General features: G+C 39.8%; 1 protein-coding gene across 2 annotated transcripts in view; it reads left to right on the top strand.

The window, feature by feature from the left end:
- Nucleotides 1–1,375: 1,375 nt before the first annotated feature.
- Nucleotides 1,376–17,699, top strand: part of adcy5 (adenylate cyclase 5) — an 89,151-nt gene continuing 72,827 nt past the window's right edge. For both annotated transcript variants that reach the window (XM_046053874.1, XM_046053873.1), the window contains exon 1: nucleotides 1,376–3,409. In XM_046053874.1, the coding sequence (XP_045909830.1) occupies nucleotides 2,474–3,409 (936 nt within the window). In that variant the 5' untranslated portion in view covers nucleotides 1,376–2,473. The remainder of the gene's footprint in view (nucleotides 3,410–17,699) is intronic.

Here is a 17,699-nt window from a genome sequence, read left to right as displayed (position 1 = left end):
GAGAGAGGGAAAAGAGAAAGGGCAAAAGAAAGCAAGCAAACAAGCAGTCATAAGACAAGCAGAGAAAATAAGTTGCACAACTTGAATCGAGTTAAATTTGTATCTGATTTATATCTGAGTTCCACTTTTTATTTGACGGGGACAATGCTGAATGGAGGCTCCTGTTCTATCTCTTAACAGTGTTTCACCCTTGATGGGGCAAAGGGGATTCAGCTGGAGGTGAGCGGGTCCCAGCAAACACACAAGGCTCCTTGTCACATGCCTCCAATTTACATTCATTAGCACACAATGGGAACTTAAATGAGACAAATGCTCTTTTCATGTATGTAAATGACCACTGACTGCCACGCAGGACAGTGTTCGAGGTGGAGGAACTGAAACATTAGACTTAAGCACATAACTTAAACAGTCAGGAGTTAACACATTTTTTCCCTGCTCCGGGTCAAGATAACTGCTTATCCAGCCCCATCGCACATGGGCTGCAAATAATGATGTTTAAATAGTTGATTTTTTCCCCCAGTGGACTGATTCATTGTTCAGTGTATGATTAAATATCAAAATAATTGTGGAAAATTAGCCCAAGATGACATCCTCAGTTTTCTTGTTTGTCCAACCAACAGTCCAAAACCAAAATATACAATATTTGCAATGGTAAAAAACAGAGAAAAGCGTCCAATCTTTATGTTCATTCACACATATTCATTTATCACTTTCTTGAACTTGCACTTGATGTCCTTTATGGATTTCCCAAAAATTATGCTTTTACATTTACAGTGCTTATGTTTATATATTACCTTATGTGTTGTCACGTCACGTATGATTGTTGATATTTTGTGATATTCTTTTATGCTCTTTGTGTAAAGCAAATTCCCCAAATGGCAATTAAGGTTTCACTCATTCATCAATTCATCCAACAACCATTTCTAACTGAATACATTAACTGATTAAGAAAATATTTTTTTCAATTGATTCACAGTTAAACTCATGTAGAACAAAATTAAACAGGCAGGTTATAGAAATAAATGTATCTAAACAAAATAAGAAAAAAATAATTCTCCAAACAAAAGTGAAGTCCAAGTGAGTTGGACCCCAAGTTCCGGAGCCCAGAGATTCCCCAGTCCCCAATTTGAGAGTGGGAACCAATGGAGAAATAGGGTTCACTGGGGGAAGATTCAACTCCTAGTGTGCATGTGAGGGGGCTATCCAGCTGTGAGAACAGACCCGCCCATTCATCGGACTAGCCCGGGGGTCGCACAGCCTCCGTTTTGGATTGACCAGCATGTCATCCAATGAAACAGCGTCAAAGCGTGACTCACCCCTTTTCCTTTCCAATAGAAGCGCGGCGGAGAGGCGGGCCGCAGGAAGCACACTTGGTTGAATGGCCATTGAAGCAGCAATCAGCGGTAAATATGTTATGATACCACGCTCCAAACAGTCACCGAACGGATCGTCCGAGGCTGCGGGAGCGCACTTTGGCACCGGGTAGACACTTTATGAAATGCTGCCGCTGTACGGCTGCGGATTCGCTGTGCGCGGAGGCTGGCTGCAAATCAGATCAGGAGTCGTTTTCTGGGGATTTGAGCAGTGATGGACAGATGTTGGACATGCTTTTGGCGCAGAGGTTGAAGATAAATTGACTGTACGGTAACGGGCTATAGTCTACCATGGACCAAGGACCTTTTTTTTGTGGCTGCCAGAGGAGGAGGAGGAGGAGCGGCTGAGTTTCTCCTCCGCTCCGATCAGCGCAAGCGTGCGGGGATCGTGATGATGCTTTTTGGCCAAACGTGAGGATCCCACCGTCGTAAAGGCTGCAATGTTTAGTCAGCACAGGTGCATGAAGACTTGACGGGACAAAATAAAAGCCGCCAACATGGGATTCACCTTTTTATTTCCCTTCACCTCCGTCCTTTCTGTCCACAAACCGTTTACACAAATACAGGAAACACATCCGATGGTATAACGGATTCACAGTGTAATTGATGGTGTTGCGCTATGATCTCTGGGGACTATCTGAGTTGTGTAATATTTTTTTTTCATCTACAGCGCGCGCTGCCGTGCAACCTCTCCATGGATGGTAGTTAATTGGGCCCAACGATGTAGCGCCAAGTCCACCTGGATCTAATGTTCCTTCCTCTCGCGGCGAAACTGGTTCCCCTGTGACTTTTGCGCATGTTCAATTGTTTTTATTCCCAGAGCTTTTTATCACTCCTGGCTGTTGCTTTGGGTAATGCCAGTTAGATTTTGAAAGATTTTTGAATGAATGTTTGCCTATAAAAGTGGGAGATCGGTGACGTTTTACTTTAGAGCTGTTTAGCTGACCAACTATGGGGAATTCAATTTATGACAGACATTTAATTCGCCTCATCTTTGGGGCTAAATAGTCCCCGGACCTTTTTTTGGAAGTAGAACAAAAGTTTTCCTGCAGTGTTTATTTGTTGAGGCTCGTTTCTGTTATTGCCTCCCGTTCTCCACTATGTCCAGATCAAACAGTGTCAGCCCACCCGGAGTCGGTGCGCCCGGGTTGAGGGGAGGGACCGAGCACAGATCAGCTTGGGGAGAGTCTGAGTCCGTGGCCAACGGGTGCCCATACTCTACTAGATCCCCGCGCAAGAAGCTCACTCGGACCAACAGTCGGTGGAGGGACGAGGATGATCTGGACCACCGGCAGCCCGGGCGAGCTTCAACGACCGTCAGCAGGGTCAGCTTTAGGTCCAGGTCGGCTTGGCAGGACTATGGCGATGAGACCCGAGACAACAACCGCGCGTCCCCTAAACGCCCAGACGGCGAGGTGAGACCCAAGTCTGTGGAGCTGGGTTTGGAGCAACGGAAAGCCAAGCCGAGGACCGACGAGGAGGAGGTCATGCCCGAAGTTAACTTTTCTTTAGTGACGTGCTGCACCAGCGTCATGCACATTTTCAAATCCAAGAAATTCCAGTCGGAAAAGTTGGAGCGGCTCTACCAGCGCTACTTTTTCCGTCTCAACCAGAGCAGTTTGACAATGCTCATGGCTGTGCTGGTGCTGGTCTTCACGGTCATGCTGGGCTTCCACTGCTCTGGCGGGACAACGAGGCCGAGCGTAACTTATGTGGTTGTATTTTCCGTGGCCATCTTCCTCACACTCATACTTATGGTGGTCTGCAACAGGAACGGGTTTCACCAGGACCATATGTGGATTGTGTGCTATTTGGTCATCGTGGTGGTGCTGGTGATCCAGGTGGTTGGAGTGCTGCTCGTGCAGCCAAGAAGTGCCTCAGAGGGGATCTGGTGGACCGTGTTCTTCATCCATGTCATCTACACTCTGCTGCCCGTCAGGATGCGCGCCGCAGTCATAACTGGAGTTATTCTTTCTGCCATCCACGTGACTGTTTCTTGGACGTTAAACGGCATGGACAGCTTTCTGTGGAAACAGGTATGTACAGGAATGTGCTTTGCTCATAAAGCTTTATAATAATGTGCACAGAGAGCCGGGATTTCACGCCCGCACTGCGCGCAATAACGCACAGCCATGGGCATTTCCATAAAAGCTTGTTGCTGCTGAAGTTTTTTTTCTCACTGCCAAATACTGTAAGATAATAAGCAGTTGTGATAAGTAGCCTGTACTATTGGGTATTGTGGTGGCGGGAAAAAAGTTTCTCACACCAGTGGCATGCACACTCTCTTAGGGGCAAGAGAGACGCTGAAAAAGGGCCATCACCTCACACAACTACTTAAGTCACTTTGTGTTTATAAGAGTAATTATCTTGAGGAGAGACTGCCTGTAAGTGTGTGATTCATCATGTCAAAACTAAGAAATTGGGGAAGCAGTGGGATGCACCACAAGGAGACAATGACCACAGGTTTTTCATCTTATGGGGTCCGACCCAGATTATTTGAAGCATACTTAGGCTCAAAGTTTCATTTATGACAGATGGTTATTGTACTAATCAAGCTCCATTTAGGCCAGCCAGAGATAAGGTACACTTTGGCTGATCAGAGAGACATTTGGGTTTACAAAGAAGTAACTTGGCAGATCAAAACAGAAAGTCATTTGTGGGAAAGTAAGGCAGACATGAAAAGGGGCAGTAATTCACATCCTTGTGGCTACAGGCTGTCTCTTCAACAAGCATTACATATCTTAATTTACAAATTAAGCTAGTGATTGGCACACAAACACTTTGCTATGGGATATAATAATAATAATAATAATATAGCTGCTGGTTGCCACGGGAACTGCATCAGGCATACAGACAACTATAGGTTTAGCACAAGTGCATTAATACAAACTTACATTTTCCTTTGCAGCTGGACTTGGTTAAAGTTTCCTTTTTCCTTGTATTGCTCAATCTTAGTCCCATTTGTTTAACATGACAGCGAAAACATTTGATACATTATCAGAAGGAAAATGGGATCACAGATGAACCTTATCAGAGAGGCTGTGACTTTCTTATATTGGACAGTAATTTGGAAGCATTGGTCAATTACAAATTAGAAACAGTGGATTGTAGTATGTGTCCATCACCACCAAAAGTCAGAACATCGTCATACTCTTCTATTATATGTCTGCAATCATTTCAATTACATTAAATTCTGCTGAAACATTTAATTGCTAATCAAAATACACCATCACACACGTCTTAACGGCAAATGTTGTTATAGCACACAGTGGTTTCCTGTCACGATGGATTGTCTTACAGATTATTAAGTTTATAGTATTCCTGCTACAGACTCTTCCATGTAATTACCTTTTTAATAACACGTTAGAAAGCAGAGGATTTTCCTCTGAAATTTGGGATTTCATCTTTAATTTTTGAATGGGTTTATTTATAACATCTTTAAGCAACAGCTTAGCTTATACAAATCCTGCCCTCAACCTCATAATGTTGGCCTTAAAACATGTTTCTAACCACATGCATGTATCATATTTAGAACTAATTATTTTATTATACAGTAAAGTGCAAACTGCTGGGTAAGTACCTAAAATCTAAGCTGTTTTAAAGAAGAAGAAAGGTGTTTGCTCTTAGCTTTGGAAAAACTGATTTCAGGTGTTTTACTTAATCTAGACTTGTAACAAGCTTACAGTTGATCGTTTCAGGGGATATTATTTTAATGTGCTGCTGAGCCTATGTGTTCTCATAAAATCCAAATGCCTCGGGTAGAATTTTTACAACATTATTTTTACTTTCATAACATTTCATGGGTTTAATTTTCCACCATTATTTAAAGGTACACTTAATTGCATCATCTGCTGAGTTCTACATCTCAGTGTTATTAACCCCAAAGTGTGCTCCCTGGTGTGTGTGTGTGTGTGTGTGTGTGTGTGTGTTGTAATTTATAACTCTGTAGCTCCACTTTCCCACCTCATTGTTTTGGATGTTCACTCAATTAACCGTTTTTATCAGGCCTTGTGCTGCTCATAAACATTTTCTTTTAATAGGATAGCTCTTATAGAGTAAACCCTTTTATAAAGTGGACAGAATTCATATGGATATAGTTGCCCATTGATATATCGTATGTTTGCATCTAAAAACCTCCCTGAAATGAGATGGTTCAACTCAAAAGGGGTTTATCCTTGAATTTAGAAACACATTATATGGCCAAAAGTATGTGGAGACACCCTTCTACATAGGCCTACTTTGTTGTACTTTTGGTCTGGGACTGTTTTTGGTGGTTTGGTCTAGGCCCTTTGTCAGTATACAATATTTTAGACAATAGAGTTCTTTAAACTATGTGGCAACAGTTTGGGGAAAGTCCTTTCCTGTTTCAACATGGCAGTGCCCCTGCACACAAAGCAAGGTCCATAAAGAAATGGTTTTTTGAGTTTGGTGTGGATCCATCCAATACCTTTTGGGATGAATTGAATAACGAACCAATCCTTATCACCCAACATCAGTTGTTGACCCCACTAAACCCTCATGTCTACTGTTTTCATGTTAAAGTGACAACCACAGCTCTGTTGTCTCAACTAGGGTTGCAGTGTTCACTTAATAGCTTTTCAGAAGTGAAGAGTCTTCAAGCAGTATCTTTCAGGAGCCATATTTTCAATTATTATTTTGATTTTTTTGTTTTCTGATAAGCATATTTTTACTTTACTCTTTTAATCACTGCTGCATGACATGACAGGATGACGCATGCTGTCATGTCTTTATCGTAGTTCACAGGGTTTAGAGGAGAAGTGAGGTGAACAAATAACAACTCATTTAGCCCTGTGTACTTCAAGACAAAGTCAGTAACAAATTACATGCACAGATATGCTGTTACGGCAAAAATAGACAGAGTAAGAAAAGAGCCACAAGTGAGGTGCTCCCACGTGTCTGATGGACATTGCCCCGTCTCTGTAAGCCAAAATACAATGCAGGAATCTCTGGTGGACATTGGGGGTAATGATCTTGTGGTTGAATTGGGGGAGATCTCTGCAGCCAAGTTCCTAAATTCTGTGGAAAGCCTTCTACAGGCTGTATAGCAGCGGGAATGATGCCCATGGTTTTTGAATGAGAAGTTCAATAATTACGTATGGATGTAATGTTCAGGTCTCTGTAAAATGTTGGCCATGTTGTATAAATAAATAGCATGTAAGTGTAGTTTTGAAGCCTTAAAGAGGCTTGTACATGAGCTATTTAACAAAAGGCGAGGTGCTCCATGTGAAAAGGAAATGTCCCACTCTATATTAGGGCTGAATGATTAATTGTTTTCAAGTCGAAATTGTGATTTGAAAGAACGCAATTAGCTAATCATGAAGACTGCGATTAAAATGTAGCATCTGACCCGTTCCAACAGTCATGGAGTTACAAGTTCATTCCGTTGTCATCCTTGTGTGACAGATGTGCTCGGCAATGACAAGCTCCATGCGTCTGCTGTTAAGGATCCTTCTCACCAATCAGAGCGGGCACAGGGCATGTGAATTTTACCACAACAAACGAATCTAGAGGAAAAACATGTGGGATAATGGTGCCAGCCGAACCGACACAGGCAGCGGCTGTGCCGCAGTTAAGTCCGGCGTCAACTCACACTGAAGTGTTTCAGCTGCGAAGTGTTTAGCCTACACGTTTCAACAATAAACTGTGTTTATAAACTGTGTTTATTGTTGATGTATGATCTGGAGTCTGCAAAGTGTGTTTTATTTGGAAAATCGACCGGATTCTCTATGCCGTTCTGTGTCTGACTTCTTGTCTGGTTCATCTGCTCTGTGCTGCTTGATGCGGCTTTAGTCAAAAATAGACTGGCAGTGAATATTGAACTTTAGCAAATCTTCAATAAAAACATAATCGTAATATCTGGCAGAAAAATCGCAATTAGATTTTTTCCCCAAATCGTTCAGCCCTACTCTATATCTGGGCCATCAGCGGTATATCCAACTTTAGAAAGAGAACATTAAGGTGCAATGTGTAAGATTTGTCCAGAATCTTAGTTTAAAACATTTTGAAAAAATTAACTAACCTTATCAACAGAATGTGACAAAATAACAGTTCTGACGTCATGTCAAAGACGTCTATGTATTGTGATGCAGAGGTATCTAGTGAAGTTAGCATGATAACCAGCCAGTCCCGACCTATACTGTCTGATAATACCACTCAGGCCTCTCCCATAATTTCAGGTGGGAGAGTGTGCGAGCAGTGAATTTGCTGTGTTCCACAAGATCCCTTAGCTTTTTTTACTCTAAAAAATAAAAAAACTAAATAAATTCTCAAAATGTCAAGAAAGGAAATATTTTTACACTTGTTTTCCTTATCAAACTGAAAAATACACAATGCATACCTTCTGATAGTAATTTCCTTATTAACTCATCGTAAAACACACTGCATTCAAAGTCAACAGAAGCATAATATATCTCATTAAAACTGCCGTAGTCTTTCCACAGTTCCAACAATCACCAGCTCTGGTTTGGTCGAATTAAACCCTTAATTCACCGTCAGATAATAAAATAATGTGGCTATACATGCTGTCACTCTCTCCCTGATGCCGACCTCACTCCTCTCCCACTATGAGTATGAATTTGACAGGTGGAGAGTAATCTCAATTGTTACACATTGTACCGTTTTAAAGGATAATTTTAATATTTTAAAAACCTAGGCAACCCAATTTTCACATATTTTAGGGTCGAAATGACTAGTGGGTACAAAATGTTTTGAGTTGGAGAGAAGAGTTTGTTGTGTACATTGAGGAAATGCTAGCAAGTCTTTATTTCCTAAAGTTACTCCAACACAACAGACTCCTCTCTCTAACTCTGACTCACAGTTCCACTGGCATCTTCCTGCAACAACTCGCATCTCACGAGATTTCGGAGGGAGAATTGTCCTTGAGTATGACTTATGTTTCTGGTTAGAAACAAGGGGTGTTACCAGTGTGTTACCGATTTATCGTTTTGCAGATATTATCGGCTGTTATAAGCTACTTGCATCGGCATTTATAACCGCTGATACATGACTATTAAAAAAGAAACAGAAAGTTGAATGCTTCCCTCATGTCATGAGTGTTCCACAGTTTGCCCACCAGAGGGCGCTCTGCAGCTCCTCTGTTCAAAACATCAGCTAACTCGAGTCTACCGGAGCTATGGGGCCTTTCCGAAACTGCTTGCTACTCCCTCTCCCTACCTACTTCTACTACGTTCGCGTTCATGTGGAGGGTCCGTCACATTGAGTTAAGCCTCCAATGCCGAGTGGGCACGGATGCCGGCTTGTTGAAGGTGTGTAACACCCTTAGCTGCACGATGGGGGACCTTTCTTTCAAATGTGAGTTCCGTGTGACTTCGCTGGTTAACATGTAAGATTTTTAGTTCTCCAAACTAATTTCATTGTATTTGTGAATGTAATATTTTTATATAAGATAAAGAGGTTCAAATATATAGACTTTTCTTTTACATAACACTGTGCTTAATGTTACGGTAGTATTGAAGGCCATGCTGCTGACAGACCTGATTGTAGATTTATTTCTGAAACAGTGTGGCAGTTCTAACTATCGGTCCTCTTATTTCTGTCTTATTTATTACTTCTAAATATTTTCAAACATTGCCAACAGCAGCTAAAGCTGCCTGTTGCTAAATTAGCCTCAAAGCTAATGCCACGTTTATCAGTGGAGAAGGCTAACAATAATGAGCGATTAAACTGTAGTGTCTCTAGTTACAGTTGGCGTGTCAGAAATGATTAAATGTGAGCTAAACATGTATCTAACGCACAGTTGCAGGTCCTCGTTGTTGACCGTTATGTAGTAACGTTATTAGATTAATTCAAGGGCAGCGTTTCCTCTGGGTCACCGTGTCATAGAGCCAGATGGTGGTTGTTAACTATAACAAAGTTTCTTTTTATACTGCATTAAGTCATGGTATCTTGTCATGGTCTCAACATAACAAATGTTAGGGATAATCTTTGTTTATGTCATGCGTTTCTTAAAATAAGGGGAAAAAACAATATTGGCCGATATATCGGCTATTGGATTTCAAAATCCTCATATCGAAATCGGTATCGGACTTAAAAATACCATATCGGTTGGCCTCTAGGTCCCAGGTGTTACACGTTAGGATCCTTTCCATGCTGTTGTCAGACACCTGGTATGACAGTCTAAGCCAGTGGCAAAAATAAGCACTTTTTGTTGACGTATCTTGACAGGTGGAATTGCTCCAAAGGAATATGTTGCAGCAGTTCGCGGCTGCCAGCTGAAGCCATCTACTGCCCAGATGTTAAAACTTTTTTTACCCAGTCATTTCGACCCTGAAATATGTGTGGCCCAGGTTTAATAATACCAAAATAGCCCTTTAAGTTGCACACCATTTAAAAACCCAAGGAAAGTACATGAACAGTCTTGGAACATGGCACAATCAAAACTACTTGTTCAATCATCAATGTGCAAAGAATGTGTTGAACACCAGAAAGGATGAAGGATTTCACTTTTCATCCTTTTTTTTCTTTTGTGAATCTAATGTTTGATTATATAAGCAAAAACCAGCCTGAAAGTTTAGTTTTTTTGTGTGAATGGCATGTGACCCTGCATCTATTTGTATTTTCTGCAAAAGCCACATTGTCATTTGATGTGTTGATGTGACTGTGTGGGAACGAGCTGCTGTATTTGTTGTTCTTTCCTCACCACGGTGTTGTTTTTAGCATATCTTTCTCCCCTGTTTATGTAGGACCCAGTTCATCTCTCAGTTAGCCCATTGCTGTTTAAGTGAGATCAAAAGATAATGCTGCTTCTTATGTGTGTGCTCCAAGGAATATGCTGAGTTTCCACAAGTCTTTAGAAATGCAATGTCAGTCAGCCTTGTAACCTTTCGTAATGCTTTATTACATATTAGCTTGAACACTTGTATCAAAAATCACATCAGTGCAAAAACTAGGATGAGATTTTCACTTTCATTTCTATTCATACAGGTGTTTTTATTGGTGAAACATTTCTGAGCTGTCAAAAGGGACAACTGTCCAGTAGTTAAGCTAGTAAAAGTTTGCAGTAAAATACGCTGCAGTAATGTGTCAAAAACCTTCTTGCTTAAACCTTACATTATTCCTTTCTCTCATCGTCGATGTCATCAGTCCAATCATGTCACACATTTGGTTCTTTAGACAAGTGACGTAAAGATTCACAATTTAGGTGTGTTGATGCAAAGATTAATGTGGTGTACAGTTAGTGTGATGCGGTTTGTTTGGTCAAGTGAAAACAACTCTATTAAAACTGGTGGACTTAAAATGTGAGTGGCTGCTTATCTATCTACATTTGCCAAACTTAGTTGTGGTAACAACCTTGCAGCATAGCTAGTTTTATAAGGATAGGGAGACTGATGTTGACAGGACATGATGCAGGACAGAACTCTTATTCTCCTGTTGCTCAGTAACTTTAACTTCTTATTTGACCTTTTCTTTAAAAATGTAACAGTTTTAACCTGTACATCTAAGCAGCTTTTTATTTGCAAATCAACAAACCATTGGACAAGTTAACATCGCCTTGCAAGTTTCTACTTCTTGTTTTGGTTTATGCCATCACAATTTTTTTTTGCTGTTCTTTCTGACAGTACAGGAACTATCAAGATTGAGTTTGCAGTGCTGAACTGTAGCCACGTCTGTACAGCAAGCAAGCACCGGTTGGTGCTAGTATGTTAGAAATTGGTATGGAAATATGTTATAATGTTGTTGACATTTAAGAGTACTCCATCGATTTAGCTGAGATGTTTTATATCAAAGACATTCTTCTTTCATGTCAAAACCTGCCACCTACATTACCCACAATGCAAATCGACTGCTAACAGTTCAGCTGGTGATAGCGGGTGATGTAGCCTCTGGCCTCCAACAGGGATGAAGTGCGGGCTACAGAGGTCTGGTAACCTCACTTCATTCTAACTTAACACCTGCAGATATTTTTAATTTTTCAAACTTGTAGTCTACAGCACGCCGACTCAAGTGACGTCACTTTTACAGGCTTCACAATTTATCAGATTTCGTGCTGCTCCCTCTGGGGCCACAAAATGCTTTATACAACTTCTGCAGTTTATACAACAAATCAATGGAGTTCCCATTGAAATTACTTTTCGAATCCCCCTTTGACTGTTATGTAGCTGACATCCAATTAGTGTTAAAAAAAAAGCTATAAAGAGCAATGAAAATAGAAGCCATGCAAGACCAAAAGTGAAACAGTTGTGTATGGTTATTTTCAATAATCAATCACTTCTCTTTTCCAACATCCATCACAGTAGAAAGTTATAAGCACAGTCGAACACAATTACAACAATTACTGTTTTATACAACAATGATCTCCAATCTGATCTGTTACAAGTTTAACTTGCCTAATCATAACAATCAACAAGCTATGATGGAAATGCAAACATGAGTTGAAGGAACTTTAAACTCTAGAAATGCTTCCTGAGTTTGTTTCCTCAGACTGTTTGGTTCAAAAGCCCTGCTTCCATTCTTCTCTGCCTCCTCTCCAAATTCATGGAGGAGGGCATGTAAGCAGACCAATTGTATTTGGCAGGATTCCAGAGGTAACAGGGTTTTCTGCCTGTCTAATTGTCTTGTGCCGTGCTTGTAATGTGTGGAAATTCAAAACAGATGTCCACATCATCTCTCCTTTCTTTACCTGCCTTCTTAAATTCATCACTCCTGGTCATGACCTGCTTCAAGACATGATTTTAATTTCCCTGGGAGACTCCGGTGCACCGGTGGACAGACTTTTAACCACTTTCCTCCCCTGCAAGACGAGCTACATGACCTATAAAGTGATAAGATAGAAGTGCCCCTCGTGAAAACGGTCTAAATCAAAATCTAAATATCAGATTTCTTCTTGCTGGGTTCACTGTTTTATTCCCGTCCCCTGTGACAGCTTAAATATATGGTTTCAGCTGCTGTTTGCTTAATCATATTTTAGATAGTGAGCACCCAGAGACTGAGGAGTATGACAGAGGATGCTGCTGTTTCCAAACATGGATGCAGGGCAAGCCAAAGTACCTTTCAGAAACCACTGCTGACGCATTCCCCCGTGAGTCCAGAAAACTGTGCTCAGTACTCCTGTAACTTAGCAACAGATTTTATTTCACAGCACCGTCCAACTCCTCTCATTGCTTCCCTGGGAACACCTGTGTGTTTTTTACCTCCAGCCATGGACTGCCTGCACATCATATTGTGTACTGGGTCAAACTGTGACACATAGCATCTGTATAATGTTTGTATCATTTCCCCTCTACACTGGGCTGTTTTTCTGTTCACGGTGAACAGGATATGTGCAACATGTACTGTATGTTTTAATAAAACTAGAGATACAGCCAAATATACAGTACTTTTAGAATACAGTGGTTTATAATATATTTAAGTTGTTGGTCTGATCATTTATGAAAAGATGCTCAATTTTCTTCTCTTTCTTACTGTTTATTATAAAAAATAACACAGTAGCCGTGCAACCTTGACTCAGTCTTTCTTCCAAACAAGCAGTTTGTATGGAATGCTGATTAGTTCATAATTTGCCTAATTTCCATTGATATTTCACTGTTTTATATAATATAGTTCCATATTTTAGTTTAGTTTTATGCACGCCATTGCAAACAGCTGACCCCTGAATATCGCCCTCTACAGTGACTAACTCCACAATAACAAAGTTAATTTTGTAGGGTGTGGATTTAATTTACTTGCCAGCATTCAGTGTCCATTTCAGTCTAGTGTATGTCACATCACTATTTTGCTTGATGCCCATGATAATGCTTGCGTGCGCCTACAGAGTCCATGCAACATGTTGCTGACTGCAATTTGGTTAACGGCCACCTGTCTCATTAGTAAAAAGGGTTTTCTGAAAGTTACAGATATAATCTTTAAAACCTGGAATTACCGTTTTGCTGATCGCTAGTTATCTTTCTCCCTTTCCAAAAATGCACTGAAACATACCCGTATATTACTCCATTATTATGTGGCTGCAGTGCAAAATAAAGCTTCTCCTAGACATTTCACACTGGATGTTGCTAGCTTGGTGTTAGTCAGCTGCTGTCTTTGAGAGGTTCTTATTATGTTGTTTTGTTTACCTCTACTCGCACAAAGGATTATGGGACACGAGAGGAGTTGTCAATTAATAAAATAGATTCTGTCGTTTAAGAAGGGACAGCATTCAGATATAGGAATGCCAGAACGCCAACTGACATTTGAAAATTGTGTTTACTAACACCTGCTGGCAATATCAACCTATATTACAAGAGATAACATCGAACTGAGGGTAAAAGGAGGCAAATTATGAACTTATCAGCTTTCCACAGCCTTTTGCAGCAGCTTGGAAGCTCCTGAACAGAACGGTGGATGTGTAGCCTACCATGATTTTGTTGTTTAAAAAAATTGACATTCAGAAACCATTCATACTTTTCTGGTTTAGCTAATCAGGACATTTCTTATTAGCTGTTCCCCTTTTTGAATTAGAAATGAACTTCCAACTTGTTACTGAGCCACTATCTGCTGAGGAAGACTTGAGATGTGGTTAAAAGCTATGGGGAAAGCTTGTATGTGGAACTTGAGTTAAGATTTTTTTTCTTGTCAAACTACTTGTTGCATGTTTAATGAAGAGAAAATGCCCTCTCATTTCGATGTCTACAAGTTGCTGTAATTATGAGCAAATTCTTTGACAGTGAAATTAAAAACTGATGGATAGTTTCCACATTGTTGTGTTGACTGCGGTGAGCTGAGCAAAACTTGGTTGCTGAGCTTGAGTGCTTAATTCTGCTCCTCTGATATTCATTAACTTTAATTTGTTTGTTTGCTTTGTAGGAATTCAGATTCATGGTGATATTATTTGCAGGGGGAATTATGAATAATTATGATACACATCTCTAATGTGGAATTATTTGCCCAACGAGACAATTCCTTCAAGAGGTTGCATTATTGTAATGCCATACTGTTTTTTACTGACCAGACAGTTTTGGGATGATTTTTATTGTTCTTGTTGTTATTGTTTATGTTATGGGACTAAGTAATCCTTTTAATCTTAATTATTTTGATTAAAAGCAGGTTGTTTCTACTCTGATATTTGGACTGAATTGCCATGTTGTTACCACTTCATTATTCGGTCTGACAACGGCTTCTTGTTAGTTATTTTCTGTTTGGTATTAGAGAAATTTTTTTATCCCTGACCAAAAGGATGTGACAGATTTATCCAGAGGCTCTGTTAGGAGCCTGCTAGGAGCAGTTAGCCTGGTGTTTATTATGTCTTTTGATGTAAGAAAGGGTGTAATTTTCTTTTTAGCTCATACTGGGAACTTCTCAGGCCTCCAGATTGGCTTGGCAACAGGTGACAACAAAAAAGTCAATTCAGTTTCTGACTTAGGTCTTAGATAAAATGTTTTCTGGTTTTCATAAAGTTATTCTCCATACTTTTCAAAGTTATTCTCCCCCACCGGCCTCAGTATGCTTAACAAAGTGCTTGAACAGCTTCAAACTTTGCAAAAAACACTGTTTTTAATCTAAATGCTCACTTAACCTCTCTTTATTCAGCTAGTTTGTGAAGTCTGTGGTAATTTGCATTGTTAACATTACTGAATGATGATGCTTAAAGTTATGATGTAACCCTGGGGACTATGAACAAACACTTACTTTTCTCAATAAGGCATCTGAGAACTGACTAAACCACTGAGAAACAATATTAGGCAATACATAATTTAGCCATAAAATAAACAGTTCTCACCCACACTCATTTAAAGAGCACATTCAAGAACCAAAACATTCAAACAAGACTTACAACTTCAAATTGTAATTGTGTAAACAGATAACAAGAAAGGTCGTTGTGTGAGAAGTAGAAGTGGAGAAAAATCACATTTTATTGAAATGTAGTGTTTACAGAATAGTGTCAGGCATATTGCAACATGCACACTTCCGTTCTCTTTTCACACTTTATTAGCTACACATTGAATCTAGCCTCTGTAGCAACAAAGCATACCACTTTGAGTGGAACGGTGTAACACAGCATCCACACTCTACAGTTTTTTAATGCATTTACGTTTGGAAGAAATGTTGTCACTATTCAGACTGGACACAATTCAGACTGTTTTAGCTTAAAACAGGTGTTTCTTTCTCATCAGTTACAGCCCTTTCTCACCAATTCCAAAACTATCCACCTTCTCAAAATCCAAGGCTCTGACCAGATCTATAGATGCTAATAGCAAATTCTGCACTCTAAGATGAAAGCTGGGTCTTCTTCTTGGGATATTCACATTGTCTACCCATTACTCTTGCGATACATGCAGTTTATAACATAAAATCTCTTTAAAAAAGTAACACCTTAGTATTACGTTTACCCACACATATGTAGCGACTTTCAATTGCTATATATGTCATAGGTCACACGCCTCTGGAGCAACTCAAGTTTAAGTGTCTTGCGCAGGGACACATTGGTGGATATAACAATCAATCTTGTCAGATAAAATGTTATCTTGTCAGATAAAATGTTTCATCCAACAGCAGCAATATGTTTGATTTTACTTTAACTGAATGTGGTGTCTGTGTATTGTATGTATCCGGATAACTGTCCATTATAGGTTGTGCTGGAGTGTAAACAGTAGAAGTGTAAAAATGTAGCAGTATTTAGATAAGCATCAGGTTCATCTGATGCCTGCCTCATAAAGCAGAACAAAATGGTGTCCAACAACCTCAGGGCTTAAATCAGGTTTTCTGTTGAGTTTAGACCAAACTCTTTTTGATGGTAACTAATGCTGCAGACCAAATTTGCCAGGTGCAGTTTTTGTTCAGGTTCCTGGACTAAAACATACTATAAAACAACCTCATCATCAGAGCCCCAATTGCCAAGTATGAATTAAAATACTGCATTCACATTATTGTTACAATTACAAAATTTCACGGAAGTGATGTAGTTACAAACAAGTACGAAGACTTAAAGGTACCCTGGGAGTTTTTGACCACTAGTAGCACTATGGAGCAGTGTTGTTTTTACGAGTCGGTCCCTGTTCTCGCGCACAAGGACCCACATGCATTCACACATCCATGCAAGTGACGTGATACACATTCCTGCCTGGTTTCACACTATTCCACTGCTCTACAGGTGGTGGTAACACCCCAAAAACACAGTAGTGTGCCTGCAAAGGCAGGGAAGAAGAAGACTGCTAAGAAGTAAACACAAAATCTTAATGTTGCACTTTTTAATATTTTATGAAAATTCAGCTTGGCAAATGTTTTGAGAGGAACGAAATGCATTCAACAAGTTTGTTAGACCTCAAGGATATGCATAATGTGTGTTTGATGAGAAGCAATGACTGTAAATCACTTTTTTAGTCTAAAAGAAAACTGTGTTATCAGTTATAAGTCTACAATAGATGTTTTCAGTACGACCAGTGTCTCACTTTGGTTGTAAAACAGGGTTTATAATAGATAGCCAGTAATAAATAAGATTTACAGTAGCATATTATTTATTAATGAAATTGGTGTTGGTTCAGTGCAGTCTCTTGCACTCGTATTTCATCACCCAGGGGATCGTTAGGCAGATTCGTTAATAGAAGATAATTTCTATAGGCTGATCTATGGTAGAAGCGTCATGATGTTCTTTATCATGACATTCATTATGGCTTGCTTATACTAATGTGTTAAAATGAATGCAATATTTGCTTATGGCAAACAAAACCTTTAAGCTTAGTGTGACCTTTCAGCTTAGTCTCATGACCTCAGTATTGACTGAGTTCATGAGACTGTAGTGAGTGACTGTCAGAAACCTAATGGTTATTTCCTATGGTCAGCCGTCTGTGGCTGCTGTATTGCCTGCTGTTGACAGCTCTTTGATATGAGGAAGACAAGCGGATGTTTCCCTGTCGTTTCTCCCATGATTTTTCCTTTGTTAATGAATCACTGATTTAATGAGAACTGTGTCCCTATAAATGTGCTGGCATCTGAAACAAAATATAGAAAAAATATAGCTGTAACACAGCCATGAACAAGCGCACAGATTATTTCCTCTTGGTTAATGAAATTCCAGGACACAAAGCAGTAATTGAATGATTCAATCTGATCTTTATTTATTCTTTTTGTCAGTGTGTAGAGCTCCTTTTTCATACTAAAACAAAGGCAAAACTCAGGACAGATTTGTCCTGGAAAAGGTAGAAGTCATTGTGATATTTATTTTATAGTTAATAAAGATGTACAAGATGATGATTTTACAAGAAGAACAGTTGTGGTTGAACCAATCAAGACAAGGGACTGATCATGTTTTCTCTGAATGAACACAGATAAAATGCTGGTTCTGTGATTGATTTTGCTGTTACTGTTCTTACAATT

Source organism: Micropterus dolomieu, linkage group LG07 (assembly GCF_021292245.1).
Source record: "Micropterus dolomieu isolate WLL.071019.BEF.003 ecotype Adirondacks linkage group LG07, ASM2129224v1, whole genome shotgun sequence".
Taxonomy (NCBI): Eukaryota; Metazoa; Chordata; class Actinopteri; order Centrarchiformes; family Centrarchidae; genus Micropterus; species Micropterus dolomieu.
This window is presented reverse-complemented; position numbering and strand designations above follow the sequence as displayed.